This window comes from Alligator sinensis, unplaced genomic scaffold (genome assembly GCF_000455745.1).
Source record: "Alligator sinensis unplaced genomic scaffold, ASM45574v1 scaffold628_2, whole genome shotgun sequence".
Lineage (NCBI taxonomy): Eukaryota > Metazoa > Chordata > Crocodylia > Alligatoridae > Alligator > Alligator sinensis.
The window spans coordinates 3202292-3219001 of NW_005841833.1; the positions used below are offsets into that span (position 1 = coordinate 3202292).

The 16710-nt window shown below is 51.2% G+C and overlaps 1 protein-coding gene across 2 annotated transcripts in view; it reads right to left on the bottom strand.

Moving 5' to 3' along the window:
* Positions 1 to 16710, bottom strand: part of WSCD2 (WSC domain containing 2) — a 107155-nt gene that overhangs the window by 32614 nt on the left and 57831 nt on the right. For both annotated transcript variants that reach the window (XM_006015159.2, XM_025198700.1), the window contains 2 exons: positions 12710 to 12824; positions 8480 to 8664 (listed from right to left, as the gene is read on the bottom strand). In XM_006015159.2, coding sequence (XP_006015221.1) covers positions 8480 to 8664; positions 12710 to 12824 — 300 coding nt within the window. The remainder of the gene's footprint in view (positions 1 to 8479; positions 8665 to 12709; positions 12825 to 16710) is intronic.

Here is a 16710-nt window from a genome sequence, read left to right on the forward strand (position 1 = left end):
GGAATGTCTGTGGTTTGGGGGTTTTTGTGCTGAAATATGCTTTTAAAAATACTCTGGAATGGGAACGCAGTCACACAACTGGATTAGCAATTGAAGAGGCGATCTTCACCTGGGAAAATGCACATTAGGCAGCGGATGGTGTACCTTGGCCATCTCGCTTCTCACTGTTTCCTTTCTGGTTTGAATGCCAGCATTATGCCACTCGAATCCAATCAGCGAATCCATTTGTTTTGACCTTTGGAGAGAATAGTGGGGCCTTTTAACTGAAGTTTAAGAAGCAGCTCTTGGAAAAGTGAATTTCACAGTGCCCTGCATTAAATGTCAGGGTTGTGGCAGCAAGAGATGTACCATCTGTTTAAGCAGGCTTGGTTCGGAGATGTGGTTTTGAGAGCAAACTTCTGCAGAGGTCATCAGCAAATGAGCCAGCACGTCATGAGGGCCGGATGCCGGGAAAGCGTCTTGCGTTCGGGAGAAGGACTGATCGTAGCGTCTCGGATAACGTGGGTTATGAAGGTCCGCGTGTGTGCAGAGCAACTGCCCAACTTCAGACCGATGGGACTTCTAGTTGAGATGAAGACAAAGCAAAGGGAATGAACACAAGTAAGTCAGACTAAAAAGGTGTCCCTGAAACAGGTGACAACAGGTCTGAAAACAAATTGGCTGCTGGTTTAGAAGCGTAACCATGCAGGACCCGGGTGGACAAGCAGTCGATACACCCTGCAGTATAAGGCAGCAGAGCTTTACTGCAGTAACTGCCCATGCCCGCACTCCCGCCGCACGGTGGGTGGAAGTCGATGGCAACTCGCTGCAGGACCATATCTGCCGCCAAGCCTGCTAGCGTCCCAAAACATGCAGGCAGCACACTTTGGGAGCTCTCCGTTTTCCCTGTCCTTCTCCCAGAGCAGTTTGTGGGGAGGCATTTGCATTTTTCTAATTTGATTTCTGCACGCTCTCCCATGGGGCAGGCTGGCGACTGGAAAAAACCCGAATACCCAACCGGGTATCTTAGCGACATCCAAGGATCACTGTAAATGTTCCTCCACCTGACTGCAGAGATTCGCTCTCCCTTTGACATTTAAGTACCTGCTAATGAGCCCCACCAGTCTTTGGGTTTTAAAGATGACGGAAGGCGGAATCCAATGAATACAAAATTACAGGCGAGATTCACAAAAGGCTTGCAAAGCCAGGAGAAGATCAAAAACCTATTTCTGACTCATTAGAGAGGCACTCGGCTTTCACTGATGCCTCTTCCTTTCTCCCTGGCTCTTTTTTCCCCTTCTTTGTCGGGGTGTGTTACACTTAATCCAACTGTCCAAAGCACTTAATAAGGAGACACCTCTTCCATTCACAGTGTAGGCTCCATCTGCAAAGCGGGTCATTGTTCTCATGAAGGGGCTTTCCAGCCAGTGAAGGGACCCACCAACATCACCTCGCGCAGGGACGGGGGAACAAGCTACTTCCCGGAGACCGGGACACCAGCTCAAGGCATAAGCAGGTTTCTGGGCAAGGCCTGGTAGTTGCAGCAAGTAACAAGAAGGCAGGAGTCCTGGGTGTCTAGCACAGTCTCTGCCCCTGATTTCCTGTGCGGCTTTGGTTGAGTCACTTAAATCTCCCCGGGCCTGTCCCTGGTATAAACAGGGCACAGAGCCACGGTCCCTGTTAGGGACAGCAGTGGAGTGTCACAGGGATGGCATCCCTTAAGCAGCCTTCCAGCACCAAACGAGGACTATCAAACCCAAGTGAGTAGGTAACACAAAGCATCACTAACAACTCCCAGGTCCTCAGTCCTGGTGTCTGAGTTTATTTTCTACCGCCCTCGGGGACCTGGGACAGAAGTTCAATAAACCAATTTAACCTCAATCAGTTCAGTCTGCTGCATCCATCCGGGTTTATCTTAAATTGGTTTTGCCCACTTTGAAAGCAGTTTATATGCACTGAACTTCTGTTGTGTTACAGATTTTAACCAGTTTCTGATTAATTATACCAGTTCATGTGTAATTTCTGTCCCTACTGAAAGACAGTTATGGAGAAGGCGGCTGTTGATTTGCAGGTGATTACAAGCGCACCAGAACTAGGGGATTCACAAGTAATGGCAAGGGGCTAACTTTCTATGAATCAATCAGCCAGCTTTCTGTTACTTTGGTCGCCCGCCGGGTCCATGCAGTGCCTGGGTTCGAGATGCACGGTACAGCGCTCCAATGTCTCTTGATATGCATCAATCATGCATGCATGGCTGACTTCAGGCTCTCTGAATCAGAAGAGGAGGCCCCCCCCGTTCCAGTACATTGTTAGTTGCAAGTTGCTCGTCCCCGGTTATTATTTTACTACTAAGATGTTCGGTGCTTTGTACCCTCAAAGGTCCCCTTTTTTTCGGCAAGCAACAAAGGAGTCCCTTTTCCAGAGAGCTGATAACCTTAGGGCTATGTTCCCGGATCGGCACGGTTGGCAGTGTCGCCTCAGAAGCCTGTTGCTCCTGTTCTGGCTTTGATGCTTGCCTGAGACGCTGGGCAGATTGCGGGATTGTTAACCCAGGTCTATGCTGGGCCAGCTGCACTGATCGCCAGGCCCAGGTTGGCTTGCATTTGCTGCATAGACAGGACCCCAGGGCCAGGGAGCAATTGGAGACACTGGAGCTCTATCCTGCACATCCCTGGAAAAGCATAAATGGGCTGGAAGATGGAGAGTCTTGGGGCTCTTGATGACCAAGGGGCCTGATGGAGAACAGGCCACCTGCACCATCATTAGACAAGGGATAACTTGGGCAAAGTATTCCCCATCAGAGAACGCGGGTCCGTTTGTCTCTGGTGCTCAGCTAGGCACATCAGAGAGGACACAGCAAGGGAGTCATTGATGCTGTTGTAGCTGGAGTGTCTCAGAGGAGCCCTTGACTTTCCCCACGTGAGCTGCACCCACGCTGTGGGCGCTCAGCGCAGACCTGGCGTGGTGGACTCAGCTGCCATCTCCGCTTCCAGCCTCCTCCCTCCCACAGCGATAACAGGACATTTGACAGCTCTCCTAAATTGGCAACACGGTCTCTGCGGAATCACACCCCCGTCTTTGCTGATTAACAAGGATTTCTTTTTTTTGTTTGTTTTTCTCCCAACGTCTCGACCATCCTCTGGAGGAAGTTTATCAGATTAAAGGGAGTCGGTGGTGGAGGCGACCAGCATTTTGCCTCCCTCTGGAACGATGCAGGCCGACCTCATTAGGCGAATTACTGATGCATGGCCACTCTGTTAATGCTTCATTTCCAAGTGGGGTAGGTCTCCGGCATGGATGATGGCTGATAAAAAGGCCTCTCCTGGAGGGCAAAGAAGGCTTTGCCAGGTAAAGACTCCTCTTCTAAGGGGAGGTGAGGAAGAGCCGAGGAAAATCATTTACTTTCAAGTCCTCTGCCCCATACCCGTGTGCCTCACACAGGACAGGGCCACGGGGCCGTTGTATTACAAATGATTCCTTTTACAATAACTCCTCCAAACGCCATAACGCGATCCCCAGCATGTCAGGCACAGGGTGGGAGATGCTCTTTATCCCAAAGAGTGCGCACTCTACATAGGCAAGGTGGGCAAACAAGGCGCTCGGAGATGAGAAGACATGGCCAAGGCCATGTGGGGCATCAGTGGCAGAGGCAGGAATGAGCCCCTCCTTTCCAAATCTCAGCTTAGCCCTTTCCCCTCTGCATGATGCTCATCTTGCACTTTGTAAGAACCTAAGGAAGCCCTGATGGACCCACCCTCCAGAGGGTAATTTCTTTTATGTGCAGTTCAGTGTACTTTCTTTTTTGGAGAAACCGAGGCACAGGACACAGCCCCGTGTTCCCTGAGGGGTTTGCTCTACTGGTAGCGCTGCATTTCCTTCCTCGTCCCTTGACAAGCCACAGACGCAGAAGCGTACATCGGGCAGTCACAAGCTCCCTTCCTTCCTTCTGCTCCCCCTCTGCCCCCGCGACACTCCTACAGCCGTGTGAGCCTGGGGAGAACTAGCTTTTCTTCTGTCTTCCGCCGTCCAGTGGCTGTGAAGCCTGACTTGCTAATCGCATCTGAATGAGTCATTTTTAGCTGCAGCAAAACAGCCCTAAAAGCAATTTGTTGAGAACGAGCTCCGTTCCTGCCGCAAGCCCTCTCCGGCAAGACCTCAGCCACTGCATTTTGCTGGTTGTTTATGCTGCAAAATTGGAGCAAAAAGCCCAGGAGCAAACTCTTGTTCTTTATTTTTATCCTTTCCTGTGACCTGCCTGATGCAGTGGGGCAAAAGCCACGTGGGGCAAGGGCCGCCCTCCCCACCAGACTGGCCCTTGTCCATCTACCACAGGCTGGTTGCTTGAGAAGACCTTGTCAGGACAGAAGAAGACAAGCCAGGAGAAGTCTGCAGTGGTTCCCAGCCAGTGTTAGAAATGCTGCAGTCATAGATTTCATAGACATTAGGGCTGGAAGGGATCTCGGAAGATCCTCGAGCCCAGCCCCCTGCCCGAAGGGGCAGAAAGCCAGACAGGGTCAAAATCAGCTGATTTAGAGCCACACAGAAATGCTGTCACACTACATTGCAGCAGCAAAGGGGTTAAACTTGTCCTCCCAGGCTGGCAAGCTGGGAGGGAGCTTAATTTTTAATTAAACTGCTTAATTCATTGGTCTCTGGAAAGCAGGTTGATGCCAGTCGTAGGACACTGGCCGAGACCGGTGCAGGAGACACCGTCTACCTGTGCCATGTCTGGACAGTGCCTGGCACCACAGGCATCTTGAGCCTTGGCTGGAGTCTTTTTGGCCCAATTCAGTGCAATCAATAGAGTAACTGTAATGCCTCGTGCTATTGTGAGTAATTACCAGCAGCATAAACATGCAATCTATTGCTATTATTAGCTGTCACTGAAGCAGTCTGGGTTTCAGGCTCAAGCCATTTGAGATCCATAAACCCAAATCTGTCTCACATGCCAGCCAAGTCCTGTCCAGCCCGCACTGCCATGATTAAGTCTATGTCTTTAATCAGAGAAATTCAAATGAATTAGCATATTTACAGAGCAATCGCTTATTATGTGAGGAGGTTCTTTAAGGATGTGAGGACGCTGGTCTGCCTGGCAGGAATGAGCTAATTAGCAAGGCACATCCCATAATCTTTGCTGGCTTGATTGTGCACGTACTGAAAATAGGCAATCCTATTCAGACAGTCCATTTTTCAGCCCGCAAGGGATCTGGATGGAGCCTGGCAGCTCCACAACGACACACCTTTCCCGCTACGTTGATAATGTATTTCCAGAGAGGAGCGTCAGCTCCCCAAGAATATCTGCTTTCTCCCTGCTTGGTTTTTGGCAGACACGATGGCCAGCTCTCCGGTACTTCGATGCTACCAAGTGCCCGAGAGCTCTGCCGCATCCTTAAGGTTTCAGCACAGAGGCAGGCTCAGCAACGAGGTGCTTTTCATGAAGAGCGTTTTGCAGCAGCCGATGAAAGGCAAGGGTCAACCCAAGTTTCCTGCAGACTTCATGCCCGTTGCAGTCCACCCTCATCATCAAAAGCAAACGCCTGGGGCACATTATAATGCTCGCCATGGCTTCCAGATGTTTTCTCTGCCATCAGCATCTGAAAACAGGCTATGCATCCAGCCGCGTGACTGATATACTGGCCCGGGGGTGCTGGGAGATTTGGGTACTATCCCCAACCCTGACTCTGTCTCAAGCTACTGGACTGTCTGCATAGGATTGCCTATTTTCAGTACTTGCACAATCACGCCAGCAAAGATTTGGGCATTATTCCTGACTCTGTCTCAAGCTACTCAATGAGAGAGCTGCTTCGGCTTCCTCAGGCACGGCTGCCATTTGCAAAAAGCAGCTTTATTCTCAAGTCCCACAATGAGAGTGCCATTATTCAGACGATGCCCTGTCCCATAACATCCCTGACAGCTATTGTCTACCCGGAAAAGCAACGATGGGGAGAAGAGTGAAGGTAGGTTGAGCTTTTAGTGATGTTTACTGACTAGGAATTGGGAGAAGCGGGCAGCCCCATGGGACCACCTTGCTTTCTAACGAGGACCATCATCAAGAGCTCAGCAGCCTCCAGACCACCCTGTAATCCCTAAGGGAGGGTTTTCTTGGGCCAAGTGCCCTGGCTTCCTGTTGGTGTCTAGCCTGGCAGCTGGAGAGAAATTGGAGAAAAACCCAGGGAGAAGCAACACTGGAAAGGAAGAAAGCTGGCAAGCACTGGGTTGGCTTAGTCCAAAGAAGAGAAGACCAGAGAGAGTTATGATAAAAGACTTCAAAGGTTACCGGAGAAAGGCAGGTTGTGGACTGCTCTCCACATCCACTGGGGATAGGACAAGAAGTGACAACAAAGGAGACCGAGGTTGGATATTAGAAACTTTTCTAATTGTAGGGACAGTTAAGCCCTGGAACCGGTCACCTAGGGAGGACGGGCACTCTCCCTCGCTGGAGGTTTCAAAGAGGTGATTACACGCATGGTTCGAGTACAGGTGGGGCAGGTGGTACTACTTTTCTAGCTCTTTTGCAGCCCTAATTTGCTATGCTGCTCGAATGGTTCAGTGCACTTGGCTGGCGTCTCATCCCAGCTCCGCCACCCACTTTCTGGATAACCTTGGGTAAATCCTTCATCTCCTGCTGTTTCCCTTCCTGCCTTCTCTGTCCTAAGATGGCATTTGAGCTCAATGTCTGACATGCCCGCCGGTTCAGTGACCAAGTTCCTTATGCTCCTACCGCTGTCCCGTGGGACTGGACGTTAACCCAAGCCTTTGCCCTCCTGTAGCTCAAATCCCAGCGTGTTCCTGTGCTCTCACGTCCATTTTACCCCCAGACTCGACTCTGCTCTCTCCTTGCAAGGTTCATTGAAAGAAAAAAACCATCCAGGGACATCATCACAGAAAGTGCGCTACCTCCAGAGTCCTCTCTGTAGTTAGCTACTAAATTATGCTCTTGGAGTCTGTCACTCCTGATTAAGATGATTATGGCAAGACCCCAATTAGAGCCATTTCCGAATGATGCCGCGCATTTAACTATCACCGTTCTTGGCCAGTGGGTTAGAAAAAAAAAAGGCTTCGACTGTGGGTAATTATAATGCAAGTTTAATTGGAGCCGAACAAGTACTGTTAAGAGAAACAGAGGACGTGTCGTAGGATGCGAGTGCACTCGAATCCCAGCCATTTCTTACTGGATTGGGCATGGGTATGTCCAGTCTGCTACACAGGGGATACCGAAAAATATTGGTGCCTGAAAAGCATCAGTGAAGAGATGGAGACTTTTTTCCTGTAAAACAGCACAGTTTCCCTCATCTTCCTGCTGCCAGATGATCATTAAGTGCAGCTCGTCTGAGAGAATAAGGCTTTCTGAGAGATGGCATCAGGCTGAAAGGGAAGGAAGAGAAGGGGGGGGGAAGCTCCAAGTGCAATGAATCCAGTATTGAATTTTTCCCTTTCATGTCTTGTCACGGAGAGCCGAGTCGGCACGATCTATTCCAGCCCTCTTCTGAATAATTCCCCGCGCACGTTCCCGCGGCCCCCACCAGCACGACTCAAGCGGTTCCAGTCCGTCATAATAACGGCCCCCGGCGTCGCAGTGGGTGTTCACCAAGATGTTATAGATCAGGAATCCAGGGCTCCTCCCAGAAGGCAGCCAAACCCAGCCCTGGTTTTTTCCCTTCTTCCTGAGCTGAAGTCGCCCAGACCTGGTCCAGAGAGAGCCAGCGAAGGCAACCCCCCGTGACAGATGATAGAAAGTCCCCCTCTTTCTAGGGGAGGTGACACAATTGCAGCTTGCGGGGTGGTTCACCATGACGTGAGCTGCAAAGAGTGTGCGTGGGGTGATGGGGACAGGGGAAGGGGAGCAGCGGGGAAGCTGTCATGTTCCCTAATGCCAGAAATGGAGTCCAGCTGCTGTTAGGAGAGGCAAGGGGTGCCCAGTCCCTGGTGCAAGCCGCCTCCTGGATAAACTACAGCTGCAACATGGGGGACAATGCCACTGCTTCGACCCTGGTAGGACCGAGATCACTTTCATGCGAGACCCTCTCCCATGGCCCCCCAAGACGCAAGGGGTCTTGATCTCACCAGGCACCTGTTGTGACTGCTGTGGGGGGGGGTCTCACAGCTTGGGAAGTGGGGAGGGCTTGGAGATGCCTCTGAATGTTATTTGGAGGCACCGAAGGTCAACTAAAGCCATGCTGCACCCCCCTTCCCACGTGCACCCAACTCTTATTCTCCCCTGCAGCCTCATCTTCCGCTGGTCCCTTTGAACCACCAGCTTCATAGAGCATGGGGAGGGGAGGGCTGCTTCCAGCTGTCCTGGCCACTAAGGTTGAAATGCAAACAGTCGCCCATCGCAGGAACCCAAAGATGTGGGGTCCACCCCCCAAAAAGGCCAAGAGGGCATGTGCCTCTGGAAAATGCAGAAGGGGGCGAGGACCCTCTCTGTGCCCTTGTTGCACCTCCCTGTCCATTCCTGCCAGCCACCTCCGGGCCAGACCACAACACGGCGATTGCTTACATCTCCGGGCGGACTCCTGAGCCAGCTCCAGCCGGTAGATGGACAGCCGGTTCACACCTCCGCAGATGTTGCTCTTCTCCCCCTTGCACTCCATGCTGCACTCTGCCTCGCTCACGTTCACGGCCTGGATTTTGTGTCCGCAGTAGCATTCGGCCCCGAACTCCAGCCCTGCATACAGGTAGCCCCTGGAGGGAGAGAGCAGAGTCAGAGCAGCGTCCTGCACTGAGGACAGCAAGACAGCACGGGTGGAAGGAACAAGGGCAGATCTGCTGGGGGATCACAGCATCGGGGGTAGAAAAAAGTTATGTGAGATTGCATTTTGGCCTTGCTAGAGGGGAGCGACTGGTAATCCATTAAGGCTGCTGGCAATGTTGGCTGCAATCACGCTAGCTGGTCTCGGGGAAATGCACAGGGCTCCCTAGTGCAGGGCACTTGTAATCTAGGGCTGTTTCCTCCACCAGGCAGATCCTGTGCATTTCTATTGCATAAACCACGGGGGAAATGCATCTTGGCTCACCACAGTGGATCCCAACTCTGATAGCAAGCCCTGGCTGTTGAGTATCCCAGGAAGTACGATGCCCCCCCCCATAATCTAGGGCTGTTTCCTCCACCAGGCAGATCCTGTGCATTTCTATTGCATAAACCACGGGGGAAATGCATCTTGGCTCACCACAGTGGATCCCAACTCTGATAGCAAGCCCTGGCTGTTGCCAGTATCCCAGGAAGTACGATGCCCCCCCCACTGCAGCTAGCACCGCTCAGGATTTGGCCTTCAGCAAGCAGGCTTCCAGCTGCCATCTGTGCAGCCCCGTCGACATGTGCAGATCAGAGCCTCTTGCAGGAGGTCCGGCGTGCAGGAATTGTGCCTGCTAGAGGGGGGCATCCTGTTCAAACCTGGTACTTCTTCCCCTTTTGGGCCCTTCCTTATTCAGCGTGTTCAGAGCACTGCCAGGAGAGAAGCACGCCTCTCGGGGGAGCATTTCTGACCCGTGTCACATTAGGATATATTTGCTTTCAGATCCAGAGGAGCTGCTCTTCAAATCGGCAATGCAAAACCCATGTAATGACTTAAGATATCTGTATCCAGGTCATAAGGCCTGGCCCTAACCTCATTGATTTCCATGGGCTTTTGATCAGGTTCTTGTAGAAAACGGTCCTCAAGCACAAGACAGGTCATGATGATGCCCAAAAAGTAATCAATAATACCCTGCACACCTGTTAACTCCTGCATCCAAGAGGCACCAGAGGAGCTCTTTAAATGGCTCAAGCCCCACAGTGGTGCAGCAGTTGGAGACGGGCAGGATACACTCCAACAAGGAGTAGCTCCATGTGTGAAAATGGAGCTCCTGCAGAGTAAACCAGGCATGAGATTGAGAAGGGGGCCTGTGGAAATTCACTGCTTGGCTTGCCGGGCTCTGCTGCCCTTAGCGTGCTCTATAGCAACCTGTCCATTCACGTGTCAGCCTATATTCCTCCGTGTGCTGGTGGTAGCAGGGCACCAGTTTTCCCAGAGCCTGTAGGAGAGTCCTAGTCGCCAGGGGAGTCTTGCTGTGGTTCAAGTTCTCTGAACAAAGCAGGCATGATCTTTTCTTTCGGTGTGTGGCCATTGTTGATGATTTACTAGACACTAGCTGGAAGCAGCATCACTTTAAAAGAAAAAGGGCTTAGTGCATCGTATAGATCATAAAGCAAGAGACAGCAGCATTACTTAAAGGCAAAAGGGCATTATGTGTGTTGCAGAAGAAATAATAAGTGATGGAGACTTTGTGGGGCTTCAAAAGAGGAAAGCTCCCGTACTTGATACAGATTTGATATGAAAGGAGAAGATTGCAAGGGGACGTGGCACGCAGGAGCAAGCCTGCAAAGTGAAAGCAGAGATGAAAACCACTGCGCTTCGGAGAAGGGGTCAGAGCTTGTCACAGCATCTACCAGCAAATGCAGCTCCGGTGACACAACTTTCCAAGCGGGATGCCTCGTGTGTAGCCATCCCACAGAGGCAAAGAGAGAGGATGGGTGAAGTCTGAGGCTCCCTCACGATTATTTATTGAATAACTGCAGCGTGCTCAGCCCAAGAGCAGAGAAGATTTGTTGGCCTGGTGAGTCTGCAGTCGAAACCATCTCCCGAGCTATCGTTGGCCGTACCTAAGGGGGCCAATCAGTTGTGTTGGGTGCATGGCTTTGTGCTTACCTGCAAACCTGTGCCAGCTGCTGTCAGCTGCACACACCTGGCTACAGCCTCACCATGCACACCTCTTTTACCTGGTCTAACAGCTGCGGGTTCATAAATCTTCACAGTTCATCCTGCGAACCTCACGGGGAGCTATATTTCTTCAGAAGTGCGAGGGCTGACAGCGGGGCGCTCTCAGGTATTAGGATGCTGGAAGTTGACATAGAAGCACTGCAAATTTTAGCTCACGTTTGCAGCTGCCAAGTACAGGTATAGCCTGGAGCGTAACTCCTTTGGCACTAGCACAAGGCAGGCAAGAGAAGGCAGCAAGGTTATCTCCACAGACAGCTCCAACATAGCGTGGCTCCCTGGATGAGAGCTCAGGCCTGCCTCTGTTTTGCGCTGGGAGCCAGAGCAGAGAATGACCCTGGGTGTATCAGTGGCAGCACTAATGGGACAGCTCAAGGATGTCATAAAACTCTGGAGGACCTCCGTCCTCTGACTTGGCCTCCCGATGGGGCAGGCGTCAGGGCGGTAATTGCTGGTGATAAGGGAAGTTGCGGGGAGGGATTATCTGGCAATAGGCAGCCACTGTCCGATGCATTTCAGAGGCTGGTAGGGCATTCTCTACGGAAGGGCTGGTGCTCAGGAAGGTTTGAAAGAAGCACAAGCTTCTAATTTTCTGAGAGGGATCAGGCCACTAGAGTTTAATGCCCTTGGGCATGCCCCTTGCAGCTTGGTTTCTAAAGGTATTTGGACACTGAATGATGCAGAGAGGGGACCAGTGGGATGCATGGAGAGAATTAGGTAGGTCCTTAGGTGTTTTTGAAAACCTCCCAGGCCCAAGGCCCAATTGGCAACCCTGCCCCGTTCGTCCACACCATGCCAGACACTGCTCAGCCCTTTAACAGACTGGCAGGGATACAGCAACACTGCTGACCCCAGAGCAAGTGACCACTGTGCCAGCTCTGGTCTCCGGCCTGAAACTTGGCCTTGGCACCCTGACTGCTCAGAGACTATGGCTTTGAGTCTGTCTTTTGCCTGCCACTCCACTTTGATGCCTTTGCACTTCTGTGCCTCAGTTTCCCCTCTAAATGGTGGGGGGAGCTGAAAAGCTAAGAGCTTTTCTTTGCAGGGATGTTTGGGAGGATAACTTGCTGCCCTGGATTGCATACCCAGCGGGGGGTGGTAGCAAGAGCTAAGAAGTTGCCTGCAGTAGAAGGGTTTACATGTGGAATAAAGACAATCAGACATTAATTTCCATGAAGGTCAGTCTGTTCCCTCCACACCTACCCGGCAGAAAAGCAAGTGCCCTGCCCAGAGAAAGAGCTGGCTAGAGGGATTCAGGGGTGAAAGGTAATTCATTGCTGTTGTTTAAAAGCAACACAGAGCAGCCTGGAAAGATGCAAGATCCCTCGTGTGTCACACCGCGACTGCACTGCGTGTGTATCCTTTTTCATTTTGCATGTCATGCATTTGTGAGCTTTGCAGTCCGGGCACTTGTTCCTTTTCAGACCTGAGCTGTGCGTTTGAAACGAGAGTCCGAGACCCGTCTGAGCAGGCGATGCTTCTTCTTGTGCCCAGGCCCCACCTAAGACCTGCACAGCCCTAGTCCAGCGTCAAGCATTATTCGAGTAATAATTCAGCACATGGTGCTGTGCTGAATCCTTCCCTGAGCAAGTCCTCCCTGGGATATGAAATGTTAGACTCCAAACACATCTTGGAACAGGGCAGCTTGAGTAGTGCAACCGGCTTTTACTTTTGCAAGCCCTGAGCCCGGCCAAATCTTTATTGCAATCTCCGCGCGGGACCAAAGAGGGATGAAGTTGCTCACAGCTTGCCTGTCATCAGAAGAGGGTTTTCCTGGTGAGTTTTAAAAAAACAAAACAAAACCAAATCAAAACCCAGGATCTTTGGCTATGTCGGCTGAGGAGCTTTAAAAATAACGGGAGGAGGAAGCAGGAGAAAAATGGGCAAGGTGCTGGAGCGCTTAAGCTGACAAGAGAGAAATACTGTTGATGGGTTGAAATTAATGAAGATGCCGTGTTCATTTACCACCGTACCGTTCAGCGCAGTTGTCCTGGCAACGAAACACTGTCATCTTCTTGTAGTCGAAGAAGGACACGCCACGCAGGGCGCGTTGGTGAGTGTTGTCCACGTAGCAGCCAATGTATTTTGCTGAAAGAAAGACAGAGAAGACAAATTCAGCTTCCTCGCGTTCTCTCCCCTCCTCCCCTGCTAAACATTATACTGCACCTCTTCAGTGTGACTTACTTCAGCTGGCCTAGAAATTTAAATCAAGGAAAAAGCGGGGTGGGAGGGACCCATGCAGATGCAAGGAATGAATGCAAAAGCAAATACATCCCTTTATTTGGGAGCTGTGTTGGTCTGAGTCAAAAAGAAATGCAAAACTCTAAAACTCTCAATTCAGAGATGATACCTTTTATTAGACCAACTAAGAAATAAAGCATATTCTGGAGGATGAGGGGAAGCAATGTATGGAGCTGAGAAGTTTCACCAGCAAGGGCTCTTTGGGCCAAGATAGCTTGGGATCAAGCTACGAGAGCCTAACACTGAGATTTTCAGAGGCATTGAAGGCCAAGTGCTATGAATTCCTCCACTTGTTTAGCTTCAGGCCGGATAAGTCTGGAAAGGAGCCATCCACAGTGAAATAGCCGGGCTTTGCAGCCACTGTTCAGGCCACACCAGCTCCTACCGGCATTGTATTGGAAGGGGAAGAAATGCTGGGGGTGGGAATTTGGGGGCTTCTGCTGGGAAAAGCAAGAGCTGCAGCACAATTTGCAATGGGCAATAGCTCTGGATTCATGGCCTGGCCTGCAGCACACAGCCTCGGGGCTACTCTAAATGACCCCTTGCCACCATGGCCCAAAAGGCGCATGGCAGTGGGTGAGGACAGGAACAGCAGACACACCACCGGACAGAGGGAAGGGGACGGGGAGCTGTCTTGTAGGTTGTAGAAAATCCCCTCCGCTAAAGGGCAGGTGCAATGGGAGAGCATGAAGGACCCAGAGAGCAACACGCAGTCTGGGCTCAGCACACAGCTGGGCATGCAGCCAGCCCCTCAATCCCACGGTGCACCCAGGCCCAGGGTTATACAACCAGGGGGTCTACCAGACCAGGCTGCACCCCTGTGATGCTTGGAGAGCTTGGGGGGGATATGCAGTCTGTCCTGATGTCTCCCTGTTGTACCCACTGCAATCCTGCAGCTATAGGATGAGATGCTGTCTCTGAACCAGTCCATGTGAATTGGGCCCTGTTGCTTGCCAAGAGGGGTTTCATACAAGCCAAGGGCATGGATCTTGCCCAATTATTTCCTGAAGCAGCTTTATCCGCGTGTCTAGGCAATTGTGGTTTTCTTGCTACTGATCACTTAGAGTGGGGAAAAAAACCCCGTCACTTCAGGTGTAACAAGAGATCCTTGCATTTGCCACGTAAATAGTTGTTCCAAGGCTAAATCATTAAACCCACAAGCTATATACTACATAATTAGCAAAGTCCTTTCAAGGACTTGCCTTACATTAAAAAAAAGACTGCAGCCAAGGCTGGGAAGATGGCTCAATACATCACATTTAGCACCAGTCAGTTGATTCTTCGCATCATAGATCATGGTGGAATCCCTGGCACGTCCAGAGATAACAGAGGGATGTTTGGGTAATTGGCTCTAGCAGGCATGTAAGTGCAAATACCTGGGGAAATGGAGGCTAGCCACTGACCGGGAGCATGTTGCATCCGTGCCATTGAACTGGAGATGAGAAGTTTCACCAGCCAGGGCTCTTTGGGCCAAGGTAGCTTGGGATCAAACCATGAGAGCCCAACAAGGAGAAGACAGCCCTACGCTGAGCTCTGTCTTTACAACCCATCCGAGGGATCGGGACTTTTGGCCTCAGTCAGGACTGATCGAAAATAGCGTTGGTTTTGGGATGTGTGTTGGTTTTGAATGCCGTATTACACAACCGAACCCTTGCCCGCTGCTCTGTCTGTGCCCAGCGTTTGATTTTAGATTTACATGCAGAAATTAAGTGAATTCCCTGATGGGAAAGCAGCAGTTCTTAAAACTCCAGGAAAGAAATTAGATCGGGGTTTTTTTGCATCAGTTTTGCACAGACCTGGCTTCTTTTTTTCTTCTTTTTTCTTTTTTTGTTCTCTATTGCTGAAACGTCAATTCTAAAATTAGTGTTCGGTGGTGGGAATTCGGAGGAGGAGGAAAGAAGAAATGGGAAAGGACAAGGCAATGAATGCTGCAAGCGCTGAAGAGCGGACAGGCCAGGAACTATGGTGCCAAACGAACCCCCCCATCTACTGACGTGAGTGGATCCCTGGATTTATATCCACTCCAGATCAGCCCCACAAAGCACAAACTGCTTGGCACCCCAATAGCCGAGGTGCTGATTCCCCAAAGAAATTGAGGTGCCTCTTTTCCTTTGGTTTTAATTGATTCAAATGGATCCAGAAGTCCAGCATAGCTCTACTGAGTGCTTCCTAGCTTGGCACCTGCCCTGATATAACCATAGGGCCAAGATTTCACCAGCTGAGTTCATTTCCCCTGGGCTCTGCTCTCTACCATCAGGCCCCTGTGCTACCCACTCCCGTGTCTCCAGCTATGGCCATTTTCTCACCTACCTGGTGAGCTCCTTGGTGGGGATCCTTCTTTGATCCCTGCAGGTGCACAGCTTCTCTTCTGAAGCGTGAAGCCTCATTGCCCATCTCTCAGCATGCACGAGCACAACCCCTACTAACCAACCCTGAATTTGCCAATCCTTTTTAAAGACTCGGCAATCCTACTTGACTCCCCTGGCTCATGCAGCAACGAATCTTGCACGCTGCATGAAGAAGAAACTCGAGAGTAGGCAGGGTCATCATGCGGCCACTGGGGCTAAAGCAGTAATCGCAGGGGAAGGGGTCTCAGCGCTGGGGCTCTGGGCTCCTTTAAGCCCTGGCATGCAGCACGTTGGTGAAGTGATCTGGGCATTGCATCTGCCCTTGCAAATCCAGGCATGTTCAGGCAAATAGAAACCCACAGTGGTGGAGAGAACACGAGCTGGACCCCACGCAAGCCGAGAGGCTCTCCTGGGGATGGTGGATGATGTAGAATGACAAGACCGTTTTGGCAGACCTGCTGGCCACCCCACACTTCACAATGTTTTGGGAACTGAAGCTAGGCTTTCAAATGGGGTGGGTGGCCAGCACTTATTTATGCCCAGGTCCTCTGAAGTGGGGCATCTAACTCCCTTGGGTACCTTGAGGAGTCTCAGTCCTGCCAGAGCTTCCTGGAAGGACGCATTGGTTCCTGGTGGAAGCAGGCATGCCGCTGTGCTAGAATCCCACATCATGGCACCTGGGCACTGTACTAACAGTGTAACGTGTCTAGAAGAGTTTAGCCTCGAAGCCAGACAAGAATGAGGAGGGGGACCAGGTGTAGAGAAAGAGAAGCATTTGCTGCAGCAGGTCACGGGACCGAATGCAGGTCTCCCAACTCGCAGCACAGCACGCTAACCATTGGACTGCACTGTTCCCCTGTGTTATACATGCCAGTCATTCCTGACAGTAAAGCATTTGCTCCCTGGGAAGCATGCCAGCACGTAGCTAGACTTCTCCACATGCAGTGTTGGTGCCTTACATCAATGCCGCCCATCATCCGGCTCCTGACAGATGCCAATCATTGCATGCAGGGGCCAGGCGATTTGCAAGGGAGCCGTGAAGTCGGCAAGGCTCTGCCAGTCGTCAGGCTGATGTGCAGCTCAGGTGGAGGTGGGACAGCCGCGAGAGGCATTAAACCTTGGGTAACATCTGTGAGCTGACTGCTTTACGACACCGCACCTGTCTTGCCACGGCTTGCTTTTTTTAAATAGGGCCGTTCAACCCAACATCCCCGTTTGTTTGCTTGCTTTATAACTACGTGTTCAGAGTGTAATGTGCCCTCGACATCACCTTGCAGAAAGCTGCAAGCCATTTAGGAATGGTACTTAAAGCAGAAAGGCAATCAATATGGATGGGAAACGAGGTGTAGCTTTGTGCTAAGGGCGTTACTTTCTATTTTCCCTAC